This window comes from Schistocerca nitens, chromosome 7 (genome assembly GCF_023898315.1).
Source record: "Schistocerca nitens isolate TAMUIC-IGC-003100 chromosome 7, iqSchNite1.1, whole genome shotgun sequence".
Classification (NCBI taxonomy): domain Eukaryota; kingdom Metazoa; phylum Arthropoda; class Insecta; order Orthoptera; family Acrididae; genus Schistocerca; species Schistocerca nitens.
In genome coordinates this window covers 466,663,624-466,685,105 of record NC_064620.1, presented here as the reverse complement: position 1 = coordinate 466,685,105, position 21,482 = coordinate 466,663,624, and the positions used below count along the sequence as shown (strand labels likewise).

The 21,482-nt window shown below is 41.2% G+C and overlaps 1 protein-coding gene across 5 annotated transcripts in view; it reads left to right on the top strand.

The window, feature by feature from the left end:
- The window catches only part of LOC126194848 (testis-expressed protein 2), a 407,145-nt gene that overhangs the window by 272,754 nt on the left and 112,909 nt on the right, over nucleotides 1-21,482 (top strand). For all 5 annotated transcript variants that reach the window (XM_049933193.1, XM_049933191.1, XM_049933190.1 and 2 more), the window contains exon 9: nucleotides 10,440-10,649. In XM_049933193.1, the coding sequence (XP_049789150.1) occupies nucleotides 10,440-10,649 (210 nt within the window). The remainder of the gene's footprint in view (nucleotides 1-10,439; nucleotides 10,650-21,482) is intronic.

The window sequence follows — 21,482 nt, the reverse complement described above, 5'->3', positions numbered from 1 at the left end:
GCATCTTATCAACATGGATACAGGTTTTCAATTATCTGTGTTGATAATTGTCTGCCGTGAGGATATGTGTGGCCTCCTTAAAAACACAGTCCTAGAAAGAAGACACTGAATGTAAGACTTCAGTCTTCATGACTGACTCAGCACTCAGCTGAGATTTAATTCAGGTTTTAACCACAGGAGCATCTGGCAGCAGAGTCATTGCCCACATGCATTGAAGGACTGTGTGTGGCTCCCACCAGGGTGCATTATAAGCACTGTTTTCCTCCAATTGTGAGCATTTCCCCACCATACATATTGCCTGCTCCTGGACTGAGAAATTTTGAAGCCGCTGCATGCCTATCATCAGTCACGCATTGTAGCAGTCATCAGTCATGCGTTGTAGCAGTGACAACAGTAGCTACCACTACCTGAAGGTGTCCAACATTGTATCTATGAAACATTGTGAGATTTGCACAATATGATCCAGTGGCAAAGCTGAGAATTATTTCAAGCTTGGTGCTACAACATCGACCACGGAGTTCCTCTTCTGACTTCAGTCTCTTAACTCCATTCGCCTTGTGGCCTTTTTGTAGTAATATTAAGCTGTGGTGTTGGAAGATTCTCTCCTGGCCATACAGTGTCTTGTAACACTAAGATTTGTTATACACTTTTTCTGCTTGTAATAAATATTTTTCTGTTGCAAACCAATTTTGTGTGAAGTATTTTGCATTGCATTACAACTACTAATGAACTTTTAAAATGGCACCAGACGTACACTAATTTAACATGTTGTCTTCTTCTTTTCTTTATAATAATAAAAAGTAATATGAAATATTCCAAACATATGTGTTAATATGTTTTGTCTTTTCTTTACTTGGCTTTTGTGCATTGTGTGCACTCGGTTTTAAATTTTCCTGCTGCAGTACAAGGATAAATCAAATATAAACCAGATTTTATTTAAAAAAATATTTTTTCAAAAATAAAAGACAAATATAATTTATGTTTCTTTATAGTTTTCTGTTTCAGCAGTACTTTTTCCCACTTGACGGAGGATTTCTTATTCCAGTATTGTGGAATGTAGCTCATTGTGTCATGAGCCAATTGCGCACAAATCTGTCCATGGTCTTGTCATCTTCAAATTGTTGCCCTCCTAAGGATCTTTTAAGTGTGCCAAACAAACATCACAGGACGATAGGTCTGGGCTGTAGGGAGTGTAATCAAGTTGAATCCAGTGCATGTCTTGCAGTATGGGGCTTGATGTTGTTATGAAAGAGGATGACTTTTGAATCATTTGGTCTTGTCTGTTATGGTGACGTACAGCTCTCACCTCATTCTAGAGCTCACGCTTGTAAACAACATTGATTGTGCATTGCTAATGCAAAGAATCAATGAGCAAAATGTCTTATCTGGTCAAAGAAAACTGTGAAAGAACCTTGTCACCTGACAGTTGAGTCCTGATTTTTCCTGAGGCTGTCTCCCCTTTCCTCTCCCACTCCACACTGGCTTGCTTGCTTGAGAATATAGTTGCGGACCCTCATTTTTTTACAGGCGATGATATGACTCAAAAATGCACCACCTTCTTTTTTGGCAGATCTTGCTGTAAGCCTCTGACAGACTCCCAAAGGTCTCTACTTCTGATTTGCAGTCGAAAGTTGGGAACCCACCTGGGTCATCTGTATTGTGCAATACGTCATTTGTGACATAACGTCTGAGAAAAGAAAGAAATAATAATAATAATAATAATAATAATAATAATTATTATTATTATTATTATTATTATTATTATTATTTCTATTATTATTGTTATTATTATTATTATTATTTCTATTATTAATAATAATTATTATTATTACTTCTTTTCTTTCTCAGACATTATGTCTGGTTAAAAATGGAAAGTGACGTGGATCTTGATCAAGCGTGACTTCCTTTTAACTTTACGGTATATGTTACATTGCATTTAGGAACTTTCGGGTAATTGAACAAGTATCAATAATTACAGATTTCTGTACTTGTATATATACGTTTGGATGTAGCTGTATTGCGTTGATGTACTGGTGGATATTGTGTGGTATGACTCCTGTAGTTGATAGTATAATTGGTATAATGTCAACTTTATCCTGATGCCACATGTCCTTGACTTCCTCAGCCAGTTGGATGTATTTTTCAATTTTTTCTCCTGTTTTCTTCTGTATATTTGTTGTATTGGGTATGGATATTTCGATTAGTTGTGTTAATTTCTTCTTTTTATTGGTGAGTATGAAGTCAGGTTTGTTATGTGGTGTTGTTTTATCTGTTATAATGGTTCTGTTCCAGTATAATTTGTATTCATCATTCTCCAATACATTTTGTGGTGCATACTTGTATGTGGGAACGTGTTGTTTTATTAGTTTATGTTGTATGGCAAGTTGTTGATGTATCATTTTTGCTACATTGTCATGTCTTCTGGGGTATTCTGTATTTGCTAGTATTGCACATCCACTTGTGATGTGATCTACTGTTTCTATTTGTTGTTTGCAAAGTCTGCATTTATCTGTTGTGGTATTGGGATCTTTAATAATATGCTTGCTGTAATATCTGGTGTTTATTGTTTGATCCTGTATTGCAATCATGAATCCTTCCGTGTCACTGTATATATTGCCTTTTCTTAGCCATGTGTTGGATGCGTCTTGATCTATGTGTGGCTGTGTTAGATGATATGGGTGCTTGCCATGTAGTGTTTTCTTTTTCCAATTTACTTTCTTTGTATCTGTTGATGTTATGTGATCTAAAGGGTTGTAGAAGTGGTTATGAAATTGTAGTGGTGTAGCTGATGTATTTATATGAGTGATTGCTTTGTGTATTTTGCTAGTTTCTGCTCGTTCTAGAAAGAATTTTCTTAAATTGTCTACCTGTCCATAATGTAGGTTTTTTATGTCGATAAATCCCCTTCCTCCTTCCTTTCTGCTTAACGTGAATCTTTCTGTTGCTGAATGTATGTGATGTATTCTATATTTGTGGCATTGTGATCGTGTAAGTGTATTGAGAGCTTCTAGGTCTGTGTTACTCCATTTCACTACGCCAAATGAGCAGGTCAATATTGGTATAGAAAAAGTATTTATAGCTTTTGTCTTGTTTCTTGCTGTAAATTCTGTTTTCAGTATTTTTGTTAGTCTTTGTCTATATTTTTCTTTTAGTTCTTCTTTAATATTTGTATTATCTATTCCTATTTTTTGTCTGTATCCTAGATATTTATAGGCATCTGTTTTTTCCATCGCTTCTATGCAGTCGCTGTGGTTGGTTATCCAATATGTAATCTTCTTGTTTAGTGTGTTTTCCCTTGACTATGCTATTTTTCTTACATTTGTTTGTTCCAAAAGCCATATTTATATTATTGCTGAATACTTCTGTTATCTTTAGTAATTTGTTGAGTTGTTGATTTGTTGCTGCCAGTAGTTTTAGATCATCCATTTATAGCAAATGTGTGATTTTTATGTTGGTATGTTCCAGTAATATTGTATCCATAATTTGTATTATTTAGCATGTTGGATAGTGGGTTCAGAGCAAGGCAGAACCAGAAAGGACTTAATGAGTCTCCTTGGTATATTCCACACTTAATCTGTATTGGCTGTGATGTGATATTATTTGAATTTGTTTGGATATTAATTGTGGTTTTCCAATTTTTCATTACTATGTTTAGGAACTGTATCAATTTAGGATCTACTTTGTATATTTCCAATATTTGTAGTAACCATGAGTGGGGTACACTATCAAAAGCTTTTTGGTAATCAATGTATGTGTAGTGTAGCGACCTTTGTTTAGCTTTAGCTTGGTATGTCACCTCTGCATCTATTTTCAGTTGCTCTTTAGATCCTCGTGCTCTTTTGCAACAGGCTTTTTGTTCTTCATTTATAATTTTGTTCTGTGTTGTATGTGTCATTAATTTCTGTGTAATGACTGAAGTTAATATTTTGTATATTGTTGGTAGGCATGTTATGGGGCGATATTTAGCTGGGTTTGCTGTGTCTGCTTGATCTTTAGGTTTCAGATAAGTTATTCCATGTGTAAGTGTATCAGGAAATGTGTATGGGTCTGCAATGTAACTGTTAAATAATTTAGTTAGACGTGAATGTGTTGAGGTGAACGTCTTTAGCCAGAAATTTGCTATTTTATCTTTTCCAGGGGCTTTCCAATTGTGAGTAGAATTAATTGCTTGGGTGACTTCATGTTGCAAAATTATCACTTCAGGCATTTGTGGTATCATCTTGTATGTGTCTGTTTCTGTTTGTATCCACCGTGCATGCCTGTTATGCTGTACCGGGTTTGACCATATGTTGCTCCATATGTGTTCCATGTCTGTTATGTTTGGTGGATTGTCTATTTTAATGTGTGTGTTATCTATTGTTTGGTAAAATTTCTTTTGGTTTGTGTTGAATGTTTGGTTTTGTTTCCTTCTATTTTCACTTTTTTTGTATCTTGTAAGTTGTTTGGCCAATGCTTGTAATTTCTGCTTCTTTTCATCTAACTGCTCTATCGCTTCTTGTTGTGAGATTTTACCTAACCTTTTCCGTTTTGTGTCTGATATTTCATTTCTTATAAATTGTGTTATCTGTCCAATGTCTTTTCTCAGTTTTTCTATTCTGATCTGTAGCCTGTGTTGCCATGCTGGTTTTGTGGGTTTCTTCTGTGTGTTGGTTGGTTCTGATCTCTGCCTAGTGTGTATATTTAGTGTAGTGAGTGCTCCTATATAAATCAGTAGTTGTAAATCTTCCATAGTTGTACTTTCATTTATTTTGTTGTGTATGATTTTGTTGATAGTTGTTATTGTTGTTTCGACTTGTGGGTTATTTGGTGGGCTATGCAAGAATGGTCTAATGTCTGTATTTGTGTCTTTGTATTCTATATATGTCATCTGAAATTTTTCTTCTAAATCTAACATGTGTGTCACCTCATGTTCTATTTGTGCTTGTTCTGGTGGCTGTCTTAAGATTTCGTTTTCCTCTGATTGTTTAATTGATGAGTGTTGTTCTTTGTTTGTTTGCTCTGAGATGTTTGAGTCCATTACTGTATTTTCTTCTTCTTCTGATTGCACATTATTTTGTTCTAGTATTTGTTGTACTTGTTGTTTGATGTTTTCTAATTCTGACTGGGGTATCCTGTTATTTTTGATTATTACATGGATCTGATCAGCTAGTCGTCGTTCTGTTAAAAATTTTAATTCTGGGTATCTGGTAATAAATGTTGTGTATACTTGTGATCTGTATCCAGTTGTGTTTGTTCCTAAGTTTGTTGCTTGGTAATTACAGAACATGAGGTGTCGGTTAACTTCATCTGACCATCTCATCCTCTGTCTTTGTTTTCCTTCTAGAGTGGTTGCAGGAAGCATATCCTGCAAAACACCTCTATTTGGATTTAAATCATTTTCCATGTGGCTAGCAGTGTCGTTACCATTGTGGACGGGCATAGGGTTCAAGCGTCATCCACGACCATGACAGGGCTTGTCCGAGGCTTCATTAGTTATGTCCTGAACCAACTAATCACACTAAAAGGGGGGTTAGCCCTATTAGTGGTTTGTTCTTTTCGTCGCCTTTTACAACTGGCAGAACATACCGGAGGCCTATTCTTTTCCCGGGCCTCCACGGGTATTATTATTATCTTCTTTCTTTTCTCAGACGTTATGTCTGGTCAAAAATTGAAAGTGACGCGGACCTTGATCAAGCGTGACTTCCTTTTAACTGTACGGTATATGTTATATTGCATTTAGGAACTTTCGGGTAATTGAACATGTATCAATAATTACGGATTTCTGTAGTTGTATATATAAGTTTGGATGTAGCTGTATTGCATTGATGTACTGGTGGATATTGTGTGGTATGACTCCTGTAGTTGATAGTATAATTGGTATAATGTCAACTTTATCCTGATGCCACATGTCCTTGACTTTCTCAGCCAGTTTGATGTATTTTTCAATTTTTTCTCCTGTTTTCTTCTGTATATTTGTTGTATTGGGTATGGATATTTCGATTAGTTGTGTTAATTTCTTCTTTTTATTGGTGAGTATGAAGTCAGGTTTGTTATGTGGTGTTGTTTTATCTGTTATAATGGTTCTGTTCCAGTATAATTTGTATTCATCATTCTCCAGTACATTTTGTGGTGCATACTTGTATGCGGGAACGTGTTGTTTTATAAGTTTATGTTGTAAGGCAAGCTGTTGATATATTATTTTTGCTACATTGTCATGTCTGTTGGGGTATTCTGTATTTGCTAGTATTGTACATCCGCTTGTGATGTGATCTACTGTTTCTATTTGTTGTTTGCAAAGTCTGCATTTATCTGTTGTGGTATTGGGATCTTTAATAATATGCTTGCTGTAATATCTGGTGTTTATTGTTTGATCCTGTATTGCAATCATGAATCCTTCCGTGTCACTGTATATATTGCCTTTTCTTAGCCATGTGTTGGATGCGTCTTTATCGATGTGTGGCTGTCTTAGATGATACGGGTGCTTGCCATGTAGTGTTTTCTTTTTCCAATTTACTTTCTTTGTATCTGTTGATGTTATGTGATCTAAAGGGTTGTAGAAGTGGTTATGAAATTGTAGTGGTGTAGCCGATGTATTTATATGAGTGATTGCTTTGTGTATTTTGCTAGTTTCTGCTCGTTCTAGAAAGAATTTTCTTAAATTGTCTACCTGTCCATAATGTAGATTTTTTATATCGATAAATCCCCTTCCTCCTTCCTTTCTGCTTAATGTGACTCTTTCTGTTGCTGAATGTATGTGATGTATTCTATATTTGTGGCAGTGTGATCGTGTAAGTGTATTGAGAGCTTCTAGGTCTGTGTTACTCCATTTCACTACTCCAAATGAGCAGGTCAATATTGGTATAGCATAAGTATTTATAGCTTTTGTCTTGTTTCTTGCTGTAAATTCTGTTTTCAGTATTTTTGTTAGTCTTTGTCTATATTTTTCTTTTAGTTCTTCTTTAATATTTGTATTATCTATTCCTATTTTTTGTCTGTATCCTAGATATTTATAGGCATCTGTTTTTTCCATCGCTTCTATGCAGTCGCTGTGGTTGGTTATCCAATATGTAATCTTCTTGTTTAGTATGTTTTCCCTTGACTATGCTATTTTTCTTACATTTGTCTGTTCCAAAAGCCATATTTATATCATTGCTGAATACTTCTGTTATCTTTAGTAATTGGTTGAGTTGTTGATTTGTTGCTGCCAGTAGTTTTAGATCATCCATGTATAGCAAATGTGTGATTTTGTGTGGGTATGTTCCAGTTATTATTATTATTATTATTGGAGGAGGGGGGATATTGATGATTGAAATTTCATGAAAAGAACTAGCCACAATGAAAAATGCCTCTCTCTCTCTCTCTTTTTTAAATGAATGTTAGCCCAAATCACAGTTCATATCCATGACACTCTCTCCCCTACTTCATGATATGAAACAAGCTTATCTTCTTTCACCTTTTTCAATGTCCTCTGTCGATCCTATCTGCCGAGGATCCTGCAGCACAGCAGTACTCCAGAAGAAGACAGACAAGTGTATTGTAGGCAGTCTCTCTAGTATTGATGTTGTGTGTTCTAAGTGTTCTGCCAATAAAACACAGTCTTTAGTTCACGTTCCCAACATTATTTTCTGTGTGATAGTAGTTACGATTTAAGTTGTTCGGTCATAATCCCAAGGTATTTAGTTGAATCAACAATCTTCAAATTTATGCAATTTGTCTTTGAGTGCAATTTAATGTGATCTTTTTAGTACTCATGTTCAGGACCTTACACTTTTTGTTTTTTGGTCAGTTGCCACTTTTTGTGCCATACAGACATCTAAATCATTTTGCAATTGATTTTGATCTTTTAATGATTTCACTAGACAGTAAATGACAGATAATCTGCAAACCAACTAAGAAAGTTGCTCACATTGTTGTCTCAAATTGTTAATAGAGATTACGAACAGCAGGGAATCCATAACACTTATTTGGAGGACCCTGAATATCACTTCAGTTCCACTAGATGACTACCTGTTGTGACTCCTCTTGATGGTTAACATCACCGTAAAATGTGGCTTAATTAAATACAACTATTTACCATATATGAATGGGCTGTCAAACCTTGTCACAATGCCACTGTGGAGGATGGTGGTGGTGTTTGTTAGAATTTTGTTCCATTAAACAGGTTGATTATCGAATCCCCGCCCCGTGTAGTCACCAGCCAGTAGGAAAGATTGTTATAAATTGTGTGCAAGCTGCTTAAACAAATCTTATTATAAGCTTGATGAAACACTAATGTAAAATCGCTTAAAAAGTAATGCCTCACCATATCAAAAGAAAAGCTGAGCCTCTACATAATTCTTCCCCGAGACTAAGAGATCTCATAAATCCACTACATAAAACATTATATCAAATAATTCCACATGTACAGAGTGAGATCACAATTAACACAGTACATCACACAGGAGATGTAAAACCAGAAGGCAATGCATAATTTTCACCCTGCTGTATGAGGTAGCCATATCCACCATCAAATATTTTGGTACACAGATCCTACATATGAATCTTGAACAACACAGTTTGTAAAATCAATTACCCATGACACGTAACAAGGAAAATGCCTGTATCATGGCAGACAGGACACCAAAGGGTTTACAAGCAAGCAACATTCCACCAGATGCCGATACTGGTAGAATAATCGTTAAAGAAGAAAAACTACCGAACAATTTACGAATTGTAGCAATGAGAATAAAAATTATTTCCATAACAAGAATTATATGAAAGCTTTGTACAGTTAAACATCTAGTTTCTTAAATGCCTCACAGTGACCAACAAATACATTTGAAAGTGCCAGTAATAACATTTGTGTTATCTATGATACTACTTAACAGAGTATACATAACCAAAAGTATTCAAATATAAAAAAAATATGAAATTGTATGAAAGTGTAAAATTAACATGAACTCCCTTAGTAACTTGTCCCATAGTAAGAAAGTACCACAAGCAGTTCAGAAATGTGTTGTGGTTTTTATATCAGCATTCTTAGCACCAGTGTCTAATGATGAACATTTTGCAGATACAATTCTGGTAAACCTTATGAAATTTATTCATATTTAATAATCAGTATACCTCCTAAGCTTACAACAGGCTTACACAGCTCTCGTCTAGCCATTATAAGCCAACAACATGGAATCTTGTAAGCCCTAATGCATAACATCCTTTGGTATCTTTGCTGCTATGATGCAGGTATTTTCCTTGTTGATCTGCATGCTATGTGTCATGGATAACTCATTTTTACAAACTGTGTTGTTCATATTTTGCATGTGGAATCTAAGTATCGCACAGTGGGTATGGCTTCCGCGTATACCCGGGTGAAATTTCCTTTTGTTTTCTGGTGATACGATATGTTTACAGTAATGTAGTGTGTGAATTGTGACCTCACTCTGCAGATCTGGATATCATTTGATATAATGTTGTTACACAGTGATTGTGACAATCACTTAGTCTTAGGTAAAAATCATGTAGTCTCAACTTTCCTTTTGATATATTGATGCACTGCATCATAATACTTGTTCATGATTTATGTTTTTAGGTGATTTTATGTTGTTGTTTCATTGAGCTGTTTAATAATATTGAGTTATGCAGCTTGCACAAAATTAATGATGGGGCCCTACAGGTTTTGAGATTGCACATAAGAAAAGAAAGGACCCTGTGGTATGTATTTATATTATGGAACTATTGTACTGGGAGTTTGTACCATACCGGTTTTCCTTATATGCAATTTTCTGTCAAATTACAGATCTGAAGATTGCTAACATCTTAAGCCAAAATTAGTAATCAATAAAAATAATAAATTGCTGTATTGACCAATTAAGGTTTTTTCTGAATTCATTAAATTTTAAACAATTCAATTTGACACAAAAGAAAATATTGGTAGTTAGAATGGACACACACAGAGAGAGAGAGAGAGAGAGAGAGAGAGAGAGAGAGAGAGAGCTGTTGACAAATGGGAACCAAAGGGATAGAAAAAGGCATGTTGGTAGATTTAGATAGATACTGTAGATAGATTTATTCATCTTATAACATACACTTTCAAATCATCGTTGATACGATGTACTGGAGACATGTGAAGATTTTTACATTATTTCATACACATTTCTGAGAAATTGCTACACAGATACATACTGTGGTTTCCAGTCTACAACAGCAAATGCATAATTTCTTTATTTAAACTGCAAAACTGTCTTCAAAGAATTCTTCAATATAATAGTGTGTATGTAGAATGTGATAAGAAGTTGTTCATAGACTGTGACAACAAATTAAATATTTTCTGCAGTTGAAAACCATATAAGATAAATAAAAAAGTAAAGATTAGTGTATCCAAACCCAGAAATTAGCATTTATACTTTTACTTTACTTAATATCATGTGAACAATTTTATAAGTATGTTTTAATTTTTGATTAGATTTTGCTTCTACTTACAGCACCAAGAATCACAGCTAACACATGATGAGGTACCTGAAGCTGAAACAGAACAGGATACTTTTAAAGAAAGTGAAAAAGAATCCCAAGTCTCAGGAAGTGTGATGTGGATCAATGCACTGATTGGTAGAATCCTGTTTGATATTCTTAGCAATGAGTACTGGGTGTTAAAAATCCAGGAACGTATTCAGAGAAAACTCTCTGCCATAAAGGTAAAGTTGTTAAACTAGTAAAAATAATAAACTGGTAAATAAGTATTTGTATGTTGCATTTTGAGGTGCTGTTGGTTTCTCATAGTGCATTCATTTCATTATATTTGTTTGCGCTTATGAGTGCAAACATTAGCTGGCAGAAATAATGATGAGACTTGAAGTCCTGTACAGCACTGACACAAACGAAATGAAACATGCTATTTTGAGGTTACCATGAAGAGGAAATATTGTGTGAAAACTACCCTGTCAGCATTCGTGACCAATACCAAGAAGACGCAAAACTTGGGCAAATTAGAATACACTGTAATTTTCTGAAGATACACTGGGTAGTAACTGATCAGGAAAATATTTGTTGGTGATCCCTGTAGCTGAATTACAGTGTCATATTTTCTGTAGGGAATGTCATAGTTTGACTCTAGGTGTTCTTGCATTTTAGTCTTTGCCCCCCCCCCCCCCCCCTTCCCTCCCCACCCCACTACTTTCCTCTCGTCTTTCTTAAGAGATTCTGTTTATTTATTTATTGGTCCAAGAATCAGTGTTGTACATTGTTTGTACATATGATATAGGACAGTGGTAAACCTAGTTAGTTTACAATACAGTAGTCATTTTGTGTACATTGTTGACATAATAAAAATGCATAATAATGTAGGTTGGTGAACTACATTGCTTCTACATGTGATAATAGCAGTTATTAAGTGAGATGACATGATAAGCACTATGTAAACTATATTATGAATTGACAGTTAGTGAAATTTGGTAAATGAGGTTTACTTATTATTATGTTCCATAAACTCAGACTGGAACTCATCGTTCCATTGTGGTTATTGTGTGTCTATGAGGTCCTCCACTGTTCTACATGGAAAACATTTAGTTTATATGATAATATGGTATTAATTTTCCACGTTAGATGAATTGGTAAGTTTGTTGTAGATGAAAAAGGGCCGTCATTTATGCCCATGCTTTGCGTGCGTGCATGCGTGTGTGTGTGTGTGTGTGTGTGTGTGTGTGTGTGTGTGTGTGTGTGTGTGTCTGATGGATCAGTCTTTCTATCACTTTTTCCACGCTATCTTTACACATTCCCTGAATTTCATGAACAACACTTCTCCAGAACCCCCCTGCGGGTTCGGGGGTAAGAATCGGCCCGCGGTATTCCTGCCTGTCGTAAGAGGCGACTAAAAGGAGTCTCCAACGTTTCAGCCTTATGTGATGGTCCCCTGTCGGGTTTGACCTCCATATCTCAAAATTTTTCCGAAGAGCGAGCCGATTGGGGAAGGGCGCCTTACTTGGTGCATTGTGTCCATCTTGCGTTGAGAACTTTCGCCAGCTTTTTCGTCATTGCGTTGCAGTCCTGCCCGCTCTCCATCTCATGGGCATGGATACGCTCCTGCGTGCACTTTCTGCCAAGCGATGTGCAGGGCCACTTTCTGCACTGACGGCGACCATGGACCACATGTCACCTAACATCCAGCACGGTAGCCAGTCCGATGTGGTGGGGCCGCCATGTACCCTCTTGGTTGTAGCCCCCTGACAACACAGGGATCGCTCTACTGATGCCTGCGCCGTTAACTCCCCACGTATGCCAAGGAGTAGATGCCCATCTCCCTGGGGCATCGGGACTCCCGGCAATGGCCATCCTGCCAGGTGGCCTTTGCTGTGGCTGGGTGGCGCCCGTGGGGAGGGCCTTTGGTCGGAGTAGGTGGCATCAGGGTGGATGACACGCAATGAAGCGTGGCACATCTTCTCTTGCTGGTGGCCAGCCACCAGCAGTCTCTAAGCGTTCGAGGGCCCATTTTAAAGGTAACGTTTATGACCCCAAATCGTTCCCCTCCCTCGCCACACCATGGGAGGAACGAAAGGCTATGAATGAGAGCGACAGGTATTCGCCCCGGTATCTCGTCTGTACCAGAGCTGACGGGGAATCGTTTGTGTCTGTGAAGCCTCAGTTCTTTGTCGAACATTTAGAGGACAAGTTCGGGGAGGTGGAGGGCTTGTCCAAGATGCGGTCAGGGTCAGTCTTAATAAAAACAGCATCCTCTGCCCAGTCTCGAGCCTTGCTCGCTTGTACGAAGTTGGGGGATGTTTCTGTTACTATCACCCCCCATAAAAGCTTAAATATGGTCCAGGGAATTATTTTTCACCACGATCTCCTTTTACAGTCCGATGACGAGCTGCACACCAACTTAGAGCGACGAGGTGTACATTTCATCCGGCGTGTTCATCGGGGTCCGAGGGAGAATCAGGTAGCTACCGGTGCCTTTATCTTGGCCTTCGAAGGTGATATCTTACCAGAGAAGGTCAAGGTGATGGTCTACCGGTGTGACGTCAAACCCTATATCCCTCCCCCGATGCGGTGCTTTAAGTGCTGGAAGTTCGGTCACATGTCCTCTCGCTGTACTTCTAGCCTCACATGTCGAGATTGTGGACGCCCATCTCATCCCGATACTCCATGTGCTCCGCCTCCCGTCTGTGTCAACTGTGGAGAGCCTCATTCCCCTTGCTCGCCGGACTGCAGTGTCTTACAGAAAGAACGCAAAATCATGGAATATAAGGCCCTGGACCGACTGACTTACACTGAGGCTAAGCGGAAATTTGAACGGCTACATCCCGTGCGCATGATGTCATCTTATGCCTCCACTGTCACTCCTGCTCCAGCTCCTTCAGCTGCAAGTTATACAGTCAGCTCTCAGAATCAGAGGACCTCCCCTGCCCCCTTGACAATGGGGGCCCCTTCTCTCGCTGTTGCTCCCACATCCTCTACCTCGGGAGCAGCACCCACTAAACCATCGGGGACCCAGTCCCCACTTCTAAGCTGGAGAAGCGTAAGTCTTTTTCGGCTTCTCTTGCTCGGAAGGGATCCCTTGGGTCACTCCCTTCCCAGGTTCCTACCAGTGGCACAGCAGACACCAGCCAGTGGCTGAAGAAGCCGCAGGTCGCTGGTCGACGGGCTTCGCGATCCTCTTCGGCCCCAGAGACTGACTCCAATAAGCCCTCTCACCAACGGCAACCAAAGGAACAGCGAGAGAAAACGGCTTTGAAGACCCGTAAGTCCAAGACACCTGCGGTGGCACCTACTCCACCGCTACCTAAAAGCTCTGCATCTGAAGATGAGGTGGAGATCCTTGCGTCCGCTGAGGACCTCGATCTCGCTGATCCCTCAGACGCAATGGATGGCACTTGCACGGGTGCTCCATCGGATGCGGCAGGTGACCCAGCGGCGTAATCTGCCTTCCCAGTCCCGTCACACCTTTCTCCGCAATGGACAATACCATCCTCCAGTGGAACTGCAGCGGTTTCTTCCACCATCTAGCTGAGCTCCGCCAACTTACCAGCCTTCACCCTTTCTTCTGCATTGCTCTCCAGGAAACTTGGTTTCCAGCAATGCGAACCCCCGCCCTCCGTGGCTATCGGGGTTATTATAAGAACCGAGCAGCTTATGAAAGGGTGTCTGGTGGCGTCTGCATATATGTCCTTCACACTCTGCACAGCGAGTCTGTCCCTCTCCAGACACCTTTAGAGGCTGTCGCTGTACGGGTGTGGACGCCACAGGCTGTTACCGTCTGCAGTCTTTACCTTCCACCGGATGGTGATGTCTCGCAGCATGTCCTGGCTGCACTGGTAGCCCAATTGCCACCTCCTTTCTTGCTATTGGGCGACTTCAACGCCCATAACCTTCTGTGGGGTGGGTCAGTGGCAACAGGTCGAGGCGCCATCGTTGAGCATTTATTGTCGCAGCTCGATCTCTCGCTGTTAAATGATGGTGCCTACACACACTTCAGTGTGGCGCATGGCACCTACTCCGCCATTGACCTTTCAATCTGTAGCCCTAGCCTCTTACCGTCTGTCCAATGGAGTGTGCATGACGACCTGTGTGGTAGTGACCACTTTCCGATCTTTCTGTCACTACCACAGCGTCACTCTTCTGGGCGCCCTAGCAGATGGGCTATGAATAAGGCTGACTGGGACTTGTTCTCCTCCACTGCCGCTCTTGAGCCTCTCTCTAATGATGACATTGATGCGGTGGTTCAATCGGTCACCACCGGCATTGTTACTGCCGCCGAATCTGCCATTCCCCGCTCCTCTGGGTCCCCTCGGCAGCGGACTGTGCCTTGGTGGTCGCCTGAGATCGCTGCAGCGATTAAAGATCGCCGGCGGGCGCTACAGCGTCACAAGCGACATCCCTGCATTGAACACCTGATCACCTTCAAACGGCTGCGTGCGCGGGCCCGCCGCCTTATCCGCCAAAGCAAGCAGGAGTGCTGGGAGCGGTATGTGTCCACCATTGGCCTCCATGTCACTCCATCGCAGGTCTGGGCCAAGATTCGACGCGTCTACGGCTATCGGACACCTGTCAGCGTCCCTGCGCTCTCACTGAATGGAGCAGTTTGTACTGACTCCGACGTCATTGCAAACCACTTAGCAGAGCATTTTGCTATGAGTTCCGCTTCTGCGAATTACCCCCAGGCCTTCCGCTCCATTAAAGAGCGGATGGAATGTCGGAGCCTTTCTTTTCGCGCCCACACTTCTGAATCCTACAACGCTCCATTCAGTGAGTGGGAATTTCACAGTGCCCTTGCCGCTTGCTCTCATACCGCTCCCGGGCCAGATAGCATCCGCTGTCAGATGTTGAAACACCTTTCAGTGGACTGCAAGCGACGCCTCCTCGACCTGTACAACCGTCTCTGGGTCAAGGGTGAGTTTCCGTCGCAATGGCGGGAGAGCATTGTCATCCCCGTTTTAAAACCGGGCAAGAGCCCTTTGGAGGTGGACAGCTACCGCCCCATTAGCCTCACCAACGTTCTTTGCAAGCTTCTCGAACGGATGGTGAGCCGGCGCTTGCATTGGGTACTGGAGTCTCGGGGCCTTCTGGCTCCGTCTCAGGGTGGGTTCCGTAAAGGCCGCTCCGCCGCCGACAATCTGGTGAGCCTAGAGTCGGCCATCCGTACTGCCTTTGCCCGCCGTCAGCACCTGGTCGCTGTCTTTTTTGACATGTGGAAGGCGTACGATACGACATGGCGTCATCACATCCTTTCTACGCTTCATGGATGGGGTCTACGGGGCCCTCTGCCAATCTTTATCCGCAATTTCCTGTTGTATCGTACCTTCCGCGTGCAAGCCCAGCCTCATATAGTTCCTCCCACGTCCAGGAGAACGGCGTGCCACAGGGTTCTGTTTTAAGTGTCTGCCTGTTTTTAATAGCCATTAACGGCCTCGCTGTGGCCGTGGGAAATTCTGTCTCCGCTTCCCTGTATGCTGACAACTTCTGCCTTTACTACAGCTCTATTGGCATTGCAGCTGCTGCACGTCAGCTACAGGGCGCAATCCGCAAGGGGCAGTCTTGGGCTGCAGCGCATGGTTTTCAGTTTTCGGCTGCCAAGACCCGCGTTATGCATTTCTGCCGGCGCCGAACGGTCCATCCTGAGCCGCGGCTTTCTCTTGACAACGAACTTCTTGCTGTGGTGGAGACCCACAGGTTTTTGGGGGTGGTTTTCGATGCCCGGTTGACTTGGCTGCCTCATATCCGGCAGCTTAAACAGACGTGTTGGCAGCATCTAAACGCTCTGAGATGCTTGAGCCACACCCGCTGGGGCGCCGACCGCTCCACCCTGTTGCGGCTCTACCAGGCGTTAATCCAGTCCCGTCTGGATTATGGGAGCCTGGCTTATGGCTCAGCATCCCCATCTGTGTTACGGGTGCTGGACCCAATTCTCCACAGCGGGATACGCCTTGCTACTGGTGCTTTCCGCACCAGCCCTGTGGACAGCGTACTAGTGGAGGCAGGTGTACCTCCACTGTGGTTACGATGCCAACGTTTGCTTGCCGCTTATGCTGCCCATGTTCTAAGCTTGCCCGGGCATCCAAACTATCGTCTCCTGTTCCCGCGATCGGTCGTCCATCTGCCAGAACGTCGGCCCCGGTCTGGTTGTACAATCGCGGTCCGCGTCAAAGAGCTTCTCTCTGGGCTTCAGGTTTTCACTGTTCCACCTCCTTTCCGGGCTACTTTGCATACACCCCCATGGTGTGTTCGTCGCCCTTGCCTTCGGCTCGACTTGGCACAGGGCCCGAAGGACTCAGTCCCTCCAGAGGCCTTCCGCCGCCACTTTTATTCCATCCTGGCCACGTATCAGGGCTCTGGAATTGTTTACACTGACGGTTCGATGGTTGCTGATCGTGTCGGGTATGCGCTAACTCTACGGGACCATTCTGAACAACATTCCTTGCAGGATGGCTGCAGCGTTTACACTGCTGAGCTGGTCGCCATCTTTCGTGCCCTAGAGTATATCCGCTCCTGCTCAGGTGAGTCCTTCGTTATCTGTAGCGATTCCCTGAGCAGTTTACGAGCTCTCGACCAGTGTTTCCCTCGTTCTCGTCTGGTGATGGCTATCCAAGAGTCTCTGCATACTCTTGCCTGTTGCGGCCGCTCTGTGGTCTTTGTGTGGACCCCCGGTCATGTCGGTACCCCGGGTAATGAACATGTTGACCGCCTGGCGAAAGAGGCCACCAGTAAGCCATCTCTGGACGTTGGCCTCCCAGAGACTGATTTGCGGGCAGCCTTCCGCCGCAAAATTTTGGCGCTATGGGACGATGAATGGCGCGCACTGACAACGCGCAATAAACTCCGTGCTGTCAAGGAGACGACAGTTGTGTGGCGGTCACCCCTGCGAGCCACTCGCAGGGACTCAGTAGTTCTTTGCCGGCTCCGCATTGGCCACTCCTGGCTGACACACAGTTATTTACTGTGCCGGGAGGACCCTCCTCTATGTCGCTGTGGGGCGGCTTTGACAGTGGCCCACATTTTGATGGCCTGCCCCCTTTAAGCTGTGGTCAGGCAGACATTTGCGCTGCCTGATATGCTCCCTGCCCTTTTAACAGACGACTCCGCTATGGCTGACTTAGTTTTACGTTTTATTCGGGCAGGGGGATTTTATCATTTAATCTGAGTGTTTCTGTTTTATTTTATTGTTTTCTGTTGATTCTGGCCTTTGGCCTATGATTTTAAACTGATTTTTTAATGTGGTTCTAAGTGGTTGGCTTTTCCTTTTTTTACTTCTATGGTCGGCCAACCACCGTCACGCTCTGTGTGATTTTAGTTCGTTTTTTCTTGTCTTTGTCTAAGTTTCCCTTGTTCTGTATCATCTGTGATCTATTCTGTTCCTTGTTTTTATTCTCTGTGGGTGTTCTTTGTATTTGGAAAAAGGGACCGATGACCGTAGCAGTCTGGTCCCTTTAATCCCCCAAACCAACCAACCAACTTCTCCAGAAGCCATTTTGTTTTGTCTTCCCTAAACTTCCTATTTATTTCATTCCTATGTTATTTATATTGCTGTATTCCATTCTTCTCCTGAACAGTTTTGTATTCCCGTGTTTTTATCGATAATTTGCAAGCCTTTACTCTGTTGCTCAAGGTTTACCATGGAAAGTGTGAACGTGATCACCCTTCCAGAACCTCCTCCACTTTGATAGTTGACTACATATCTTTCTTCTAATATCTTTGAACAAATAATTCTCACTCCCCACTGTCACTTCCTCACAGAGGACAACATTTTTATGTCAGAGCAGTTTGGTTTCTGTCCTGAGCATTCCACTGTACAAGAAGAGCGAATCAACTGGAGCAGTATTCCTGGATATAGAAAAGGCATTTGACTGCATCTGGCACAGTGGCTTCATCTACAGCCTTGATACACTTAAATACCCAGAGCTCTTAATTTGTATTAATGACTCATTTCTTGCAAAACGATAGTGTTTCATAAGAACTGTTATTTGATCAAGCCAGACATGACCGATTGAGGTAGGAGTACCCAAAGATTCGGTCTTAGGCCCCTTTCTGTACATCAGGGACTGTGAAGAATTCTCCACATGTTCAGTGCTCATGCTCTTGTGTGGAGTTCTCTTGCTTGCCCACACACTCTGAGCAGGAAGAGGTGCAAACTGTGAACACGCCTAATGCAGATGGCACTGCATTCATGCAAGGAACACTGAACATCTCTCAAGTGGCTTGGTTTCATGTTTCATAACAATGTAGATCACAAACGAAAACATCTTCAGAATTATCTAATAATTTTTGGTGCATTGTGGACAATAATAAAATTTGTACCTGGTACAAACTGTTGGAATATGATCGAACACAGACAGTTTTGCATATTTTTGACACTTGGGCTGCCACATTATTGTGTCTCAATTAATTTCAAGAAAAGGAAAGGCCTTTCACACACACATGTTAATTGAAACATTGTATCATATTTGCAATCTCATTTTGGAGCCACGGAAACACTTCTTGAGGAAAACAATTTAGAACTTCTGGACAGTTTTATTGTAATAAAATTTGTCTTTTAAACAGGTTATGCATTGCACATTGATCAGTTCCATCTCCACATCTTCAGAGGAATTTTCAATTTAAACAGCTAATGATCTTGAAAACAGCTCAGAAACACATTTTAGATTGCCAATGTCCTCAAAACGTTTAGTGAGTATTTCAGTGCCACAGTAAATTCTTCAAAATTCGTGTTTTCTTAACACCAGTGAGCACAGGGAAATGAACGGTTTTTCATGAGGGTTGCCCCTTCCACAGTAAGATTGTTGTTTTGAATGGATCCCCATCAGATTAGAAATAATTTTTTTCTCACCTTGTAATGCTTTACTGTAGACAATGTGCAGTCAAGTCCACATAAAGTGAGAAGTGCGCAGTTCATTCTGTATGTTTGAATTCTTGTTCTTGCTCTCCTTTGTGCTTAAGGTACTCAATATTAGCGGGTCTTAAATCTAAAAATTATTTCAGGCATGCTCCATTATTTAACGAACATTCTTTGCAGTGATATGTAATGTCTCCATACTTTTCATTCATTTCCATCAAACACTGTAGTCATACATGCAACTTTGGAAGATTTACTAGTCATATCACCAGTTTCATCATATGCTGCATGCCTGCTAATTTTGCACAAAGTGCTTTTTGTTGTTCAGAATAATAAATGCTGTACATATTGTCTGTTGATCATTATAATTTTTAGCTCTTTCCTCATCAGCAAAATTTCTGAATTCATTCTGCACGATGTAATGGTGCTCTGTAGCAAATTTGCAGAACCTATTGATTATCCAACTGTGTAATAGATATCAATAATTCTTATTCTTCCCATCTGTGATTCCCGTTCATTTTTAAATGTTGGGATGGTAGAATGCTATACTGCCTCTTTTTATGCAAACAACAACTGGAACTATGAACTTCCTTTGTACCACAAATAAATAGCAAAATATAAAAAGCACTGAAACCATGATTCTGCAGAACTGAAGAAAGTGGCAACCACAAAATGCCAGTCCAAATGCCAGAAGAAACATTGTCACATTTCACTGATAAATAAAGTGTCACAATGTACTTAGTAGTTCAGAGAAGGACCAAGCAAAGCCAAGACTGGCCATGCGTTGGACCGTTCAAATGCAGCACATCATTCTAGTGTGCATTTTCACACACTGTGGCCAACACTGCTGTACACTGTTTATGCTAGTGACATTTCTAAACTGGTCAGCAATGTGATATCTTTCTACACTGATGATACTGTAGTATACCAGAAATCTCACAACCTTATTTTTGTTTACCATAAATTAATAGCAGCACTTGGGCAAAATTATGCAGTGGTGCAACATTTGGAAGGCAAAAATTAACCCAACAAAATGGCGTGTTACCTATTTCATCACCAGGATCAAACACCCATTGTTAACTCTCCATTGGGCCCGGAATTTGCCTTGACATGATTTGGTAGCATATTTAGCCCTGAAAATTTACTGACATCTCACGTAGAAGAAACAGATGCCACAAAAAAGTTACACATTCTTATTTCAACTGTACCCTCCCCTAAGGAGTGACGGATTAACTGTGAAATGTTCACTCCTCGTCTGACACCAGCTTCTACTCCCAGTTGTCTTGTTGGCTTAGAAGTTTTGTCTGTGGGGTCATTGAAAGTAATCTCAGGTGTTGACAGATGCATCTCAGATACACACGTTAGAGATCTATTAGAATGGCCCACTGGCAATGAAACCCGCGAATCTTCATATAAATGTCTGAAACTTACCTTTTAACACAATAGTTCAAGGTTTAAAAAGATATGATATGAAAAACATTAAATGGAAACAGTTAAGGGTTCCTCACTCTTTCAGTAATACTATGTAAGCATCATTATATTTACCATCTGAGGTTAGCAGTTTTTGTCTCACCAGACCATCATAACATGTAAAAAAGATGATTCACTTCAGTTAACTGAATATATCCGTGATTAGCTAATATTATGTTTGCTAATATTACAGATCTAAACTTCAAGGATTTGAATGACCTGTTTCTCATTTGAAATCTCAAAGTTACTCCTAGTCTCTTATTGAGAGCAATTGATCCCTAATTAACATATTTTTGTAGAAGTCTGTAGTTACGAGCACAATTTATTTGGGTTATTACACTAACACAGTAGAAACATACATCAAAGACAAAAACTTACAAGTTTGATCTCTCACAAACAGAAGATAGCCGGCCAATATTACAGTCCATAGCTAGTCCAGAATCACAGCTAAAGTCATCTGCAGATAGTGGCCAGTGCAGATAACATTCTATCAAGCTAGAACCCTTGAGAAAAAAATGCTCTGTGCGGCAGGCGGCAGCTGATCAGAGGCCATGGAGTTCTGCCAGGTGACTTGACATGAGCTGGAGGGGGGCTTCTTCCCAGAGTGCTTCTTACAGAGGCAGCTTGTAAATTACAGTACCACCAGCAGTGAGCGCTGGAGGTAGGGATCAGTCTTCGACAGCTTTGAGAGAGCTCCGTGTCATTGTCAGAGTCGGTTACTAAAATTTTCTTGTCA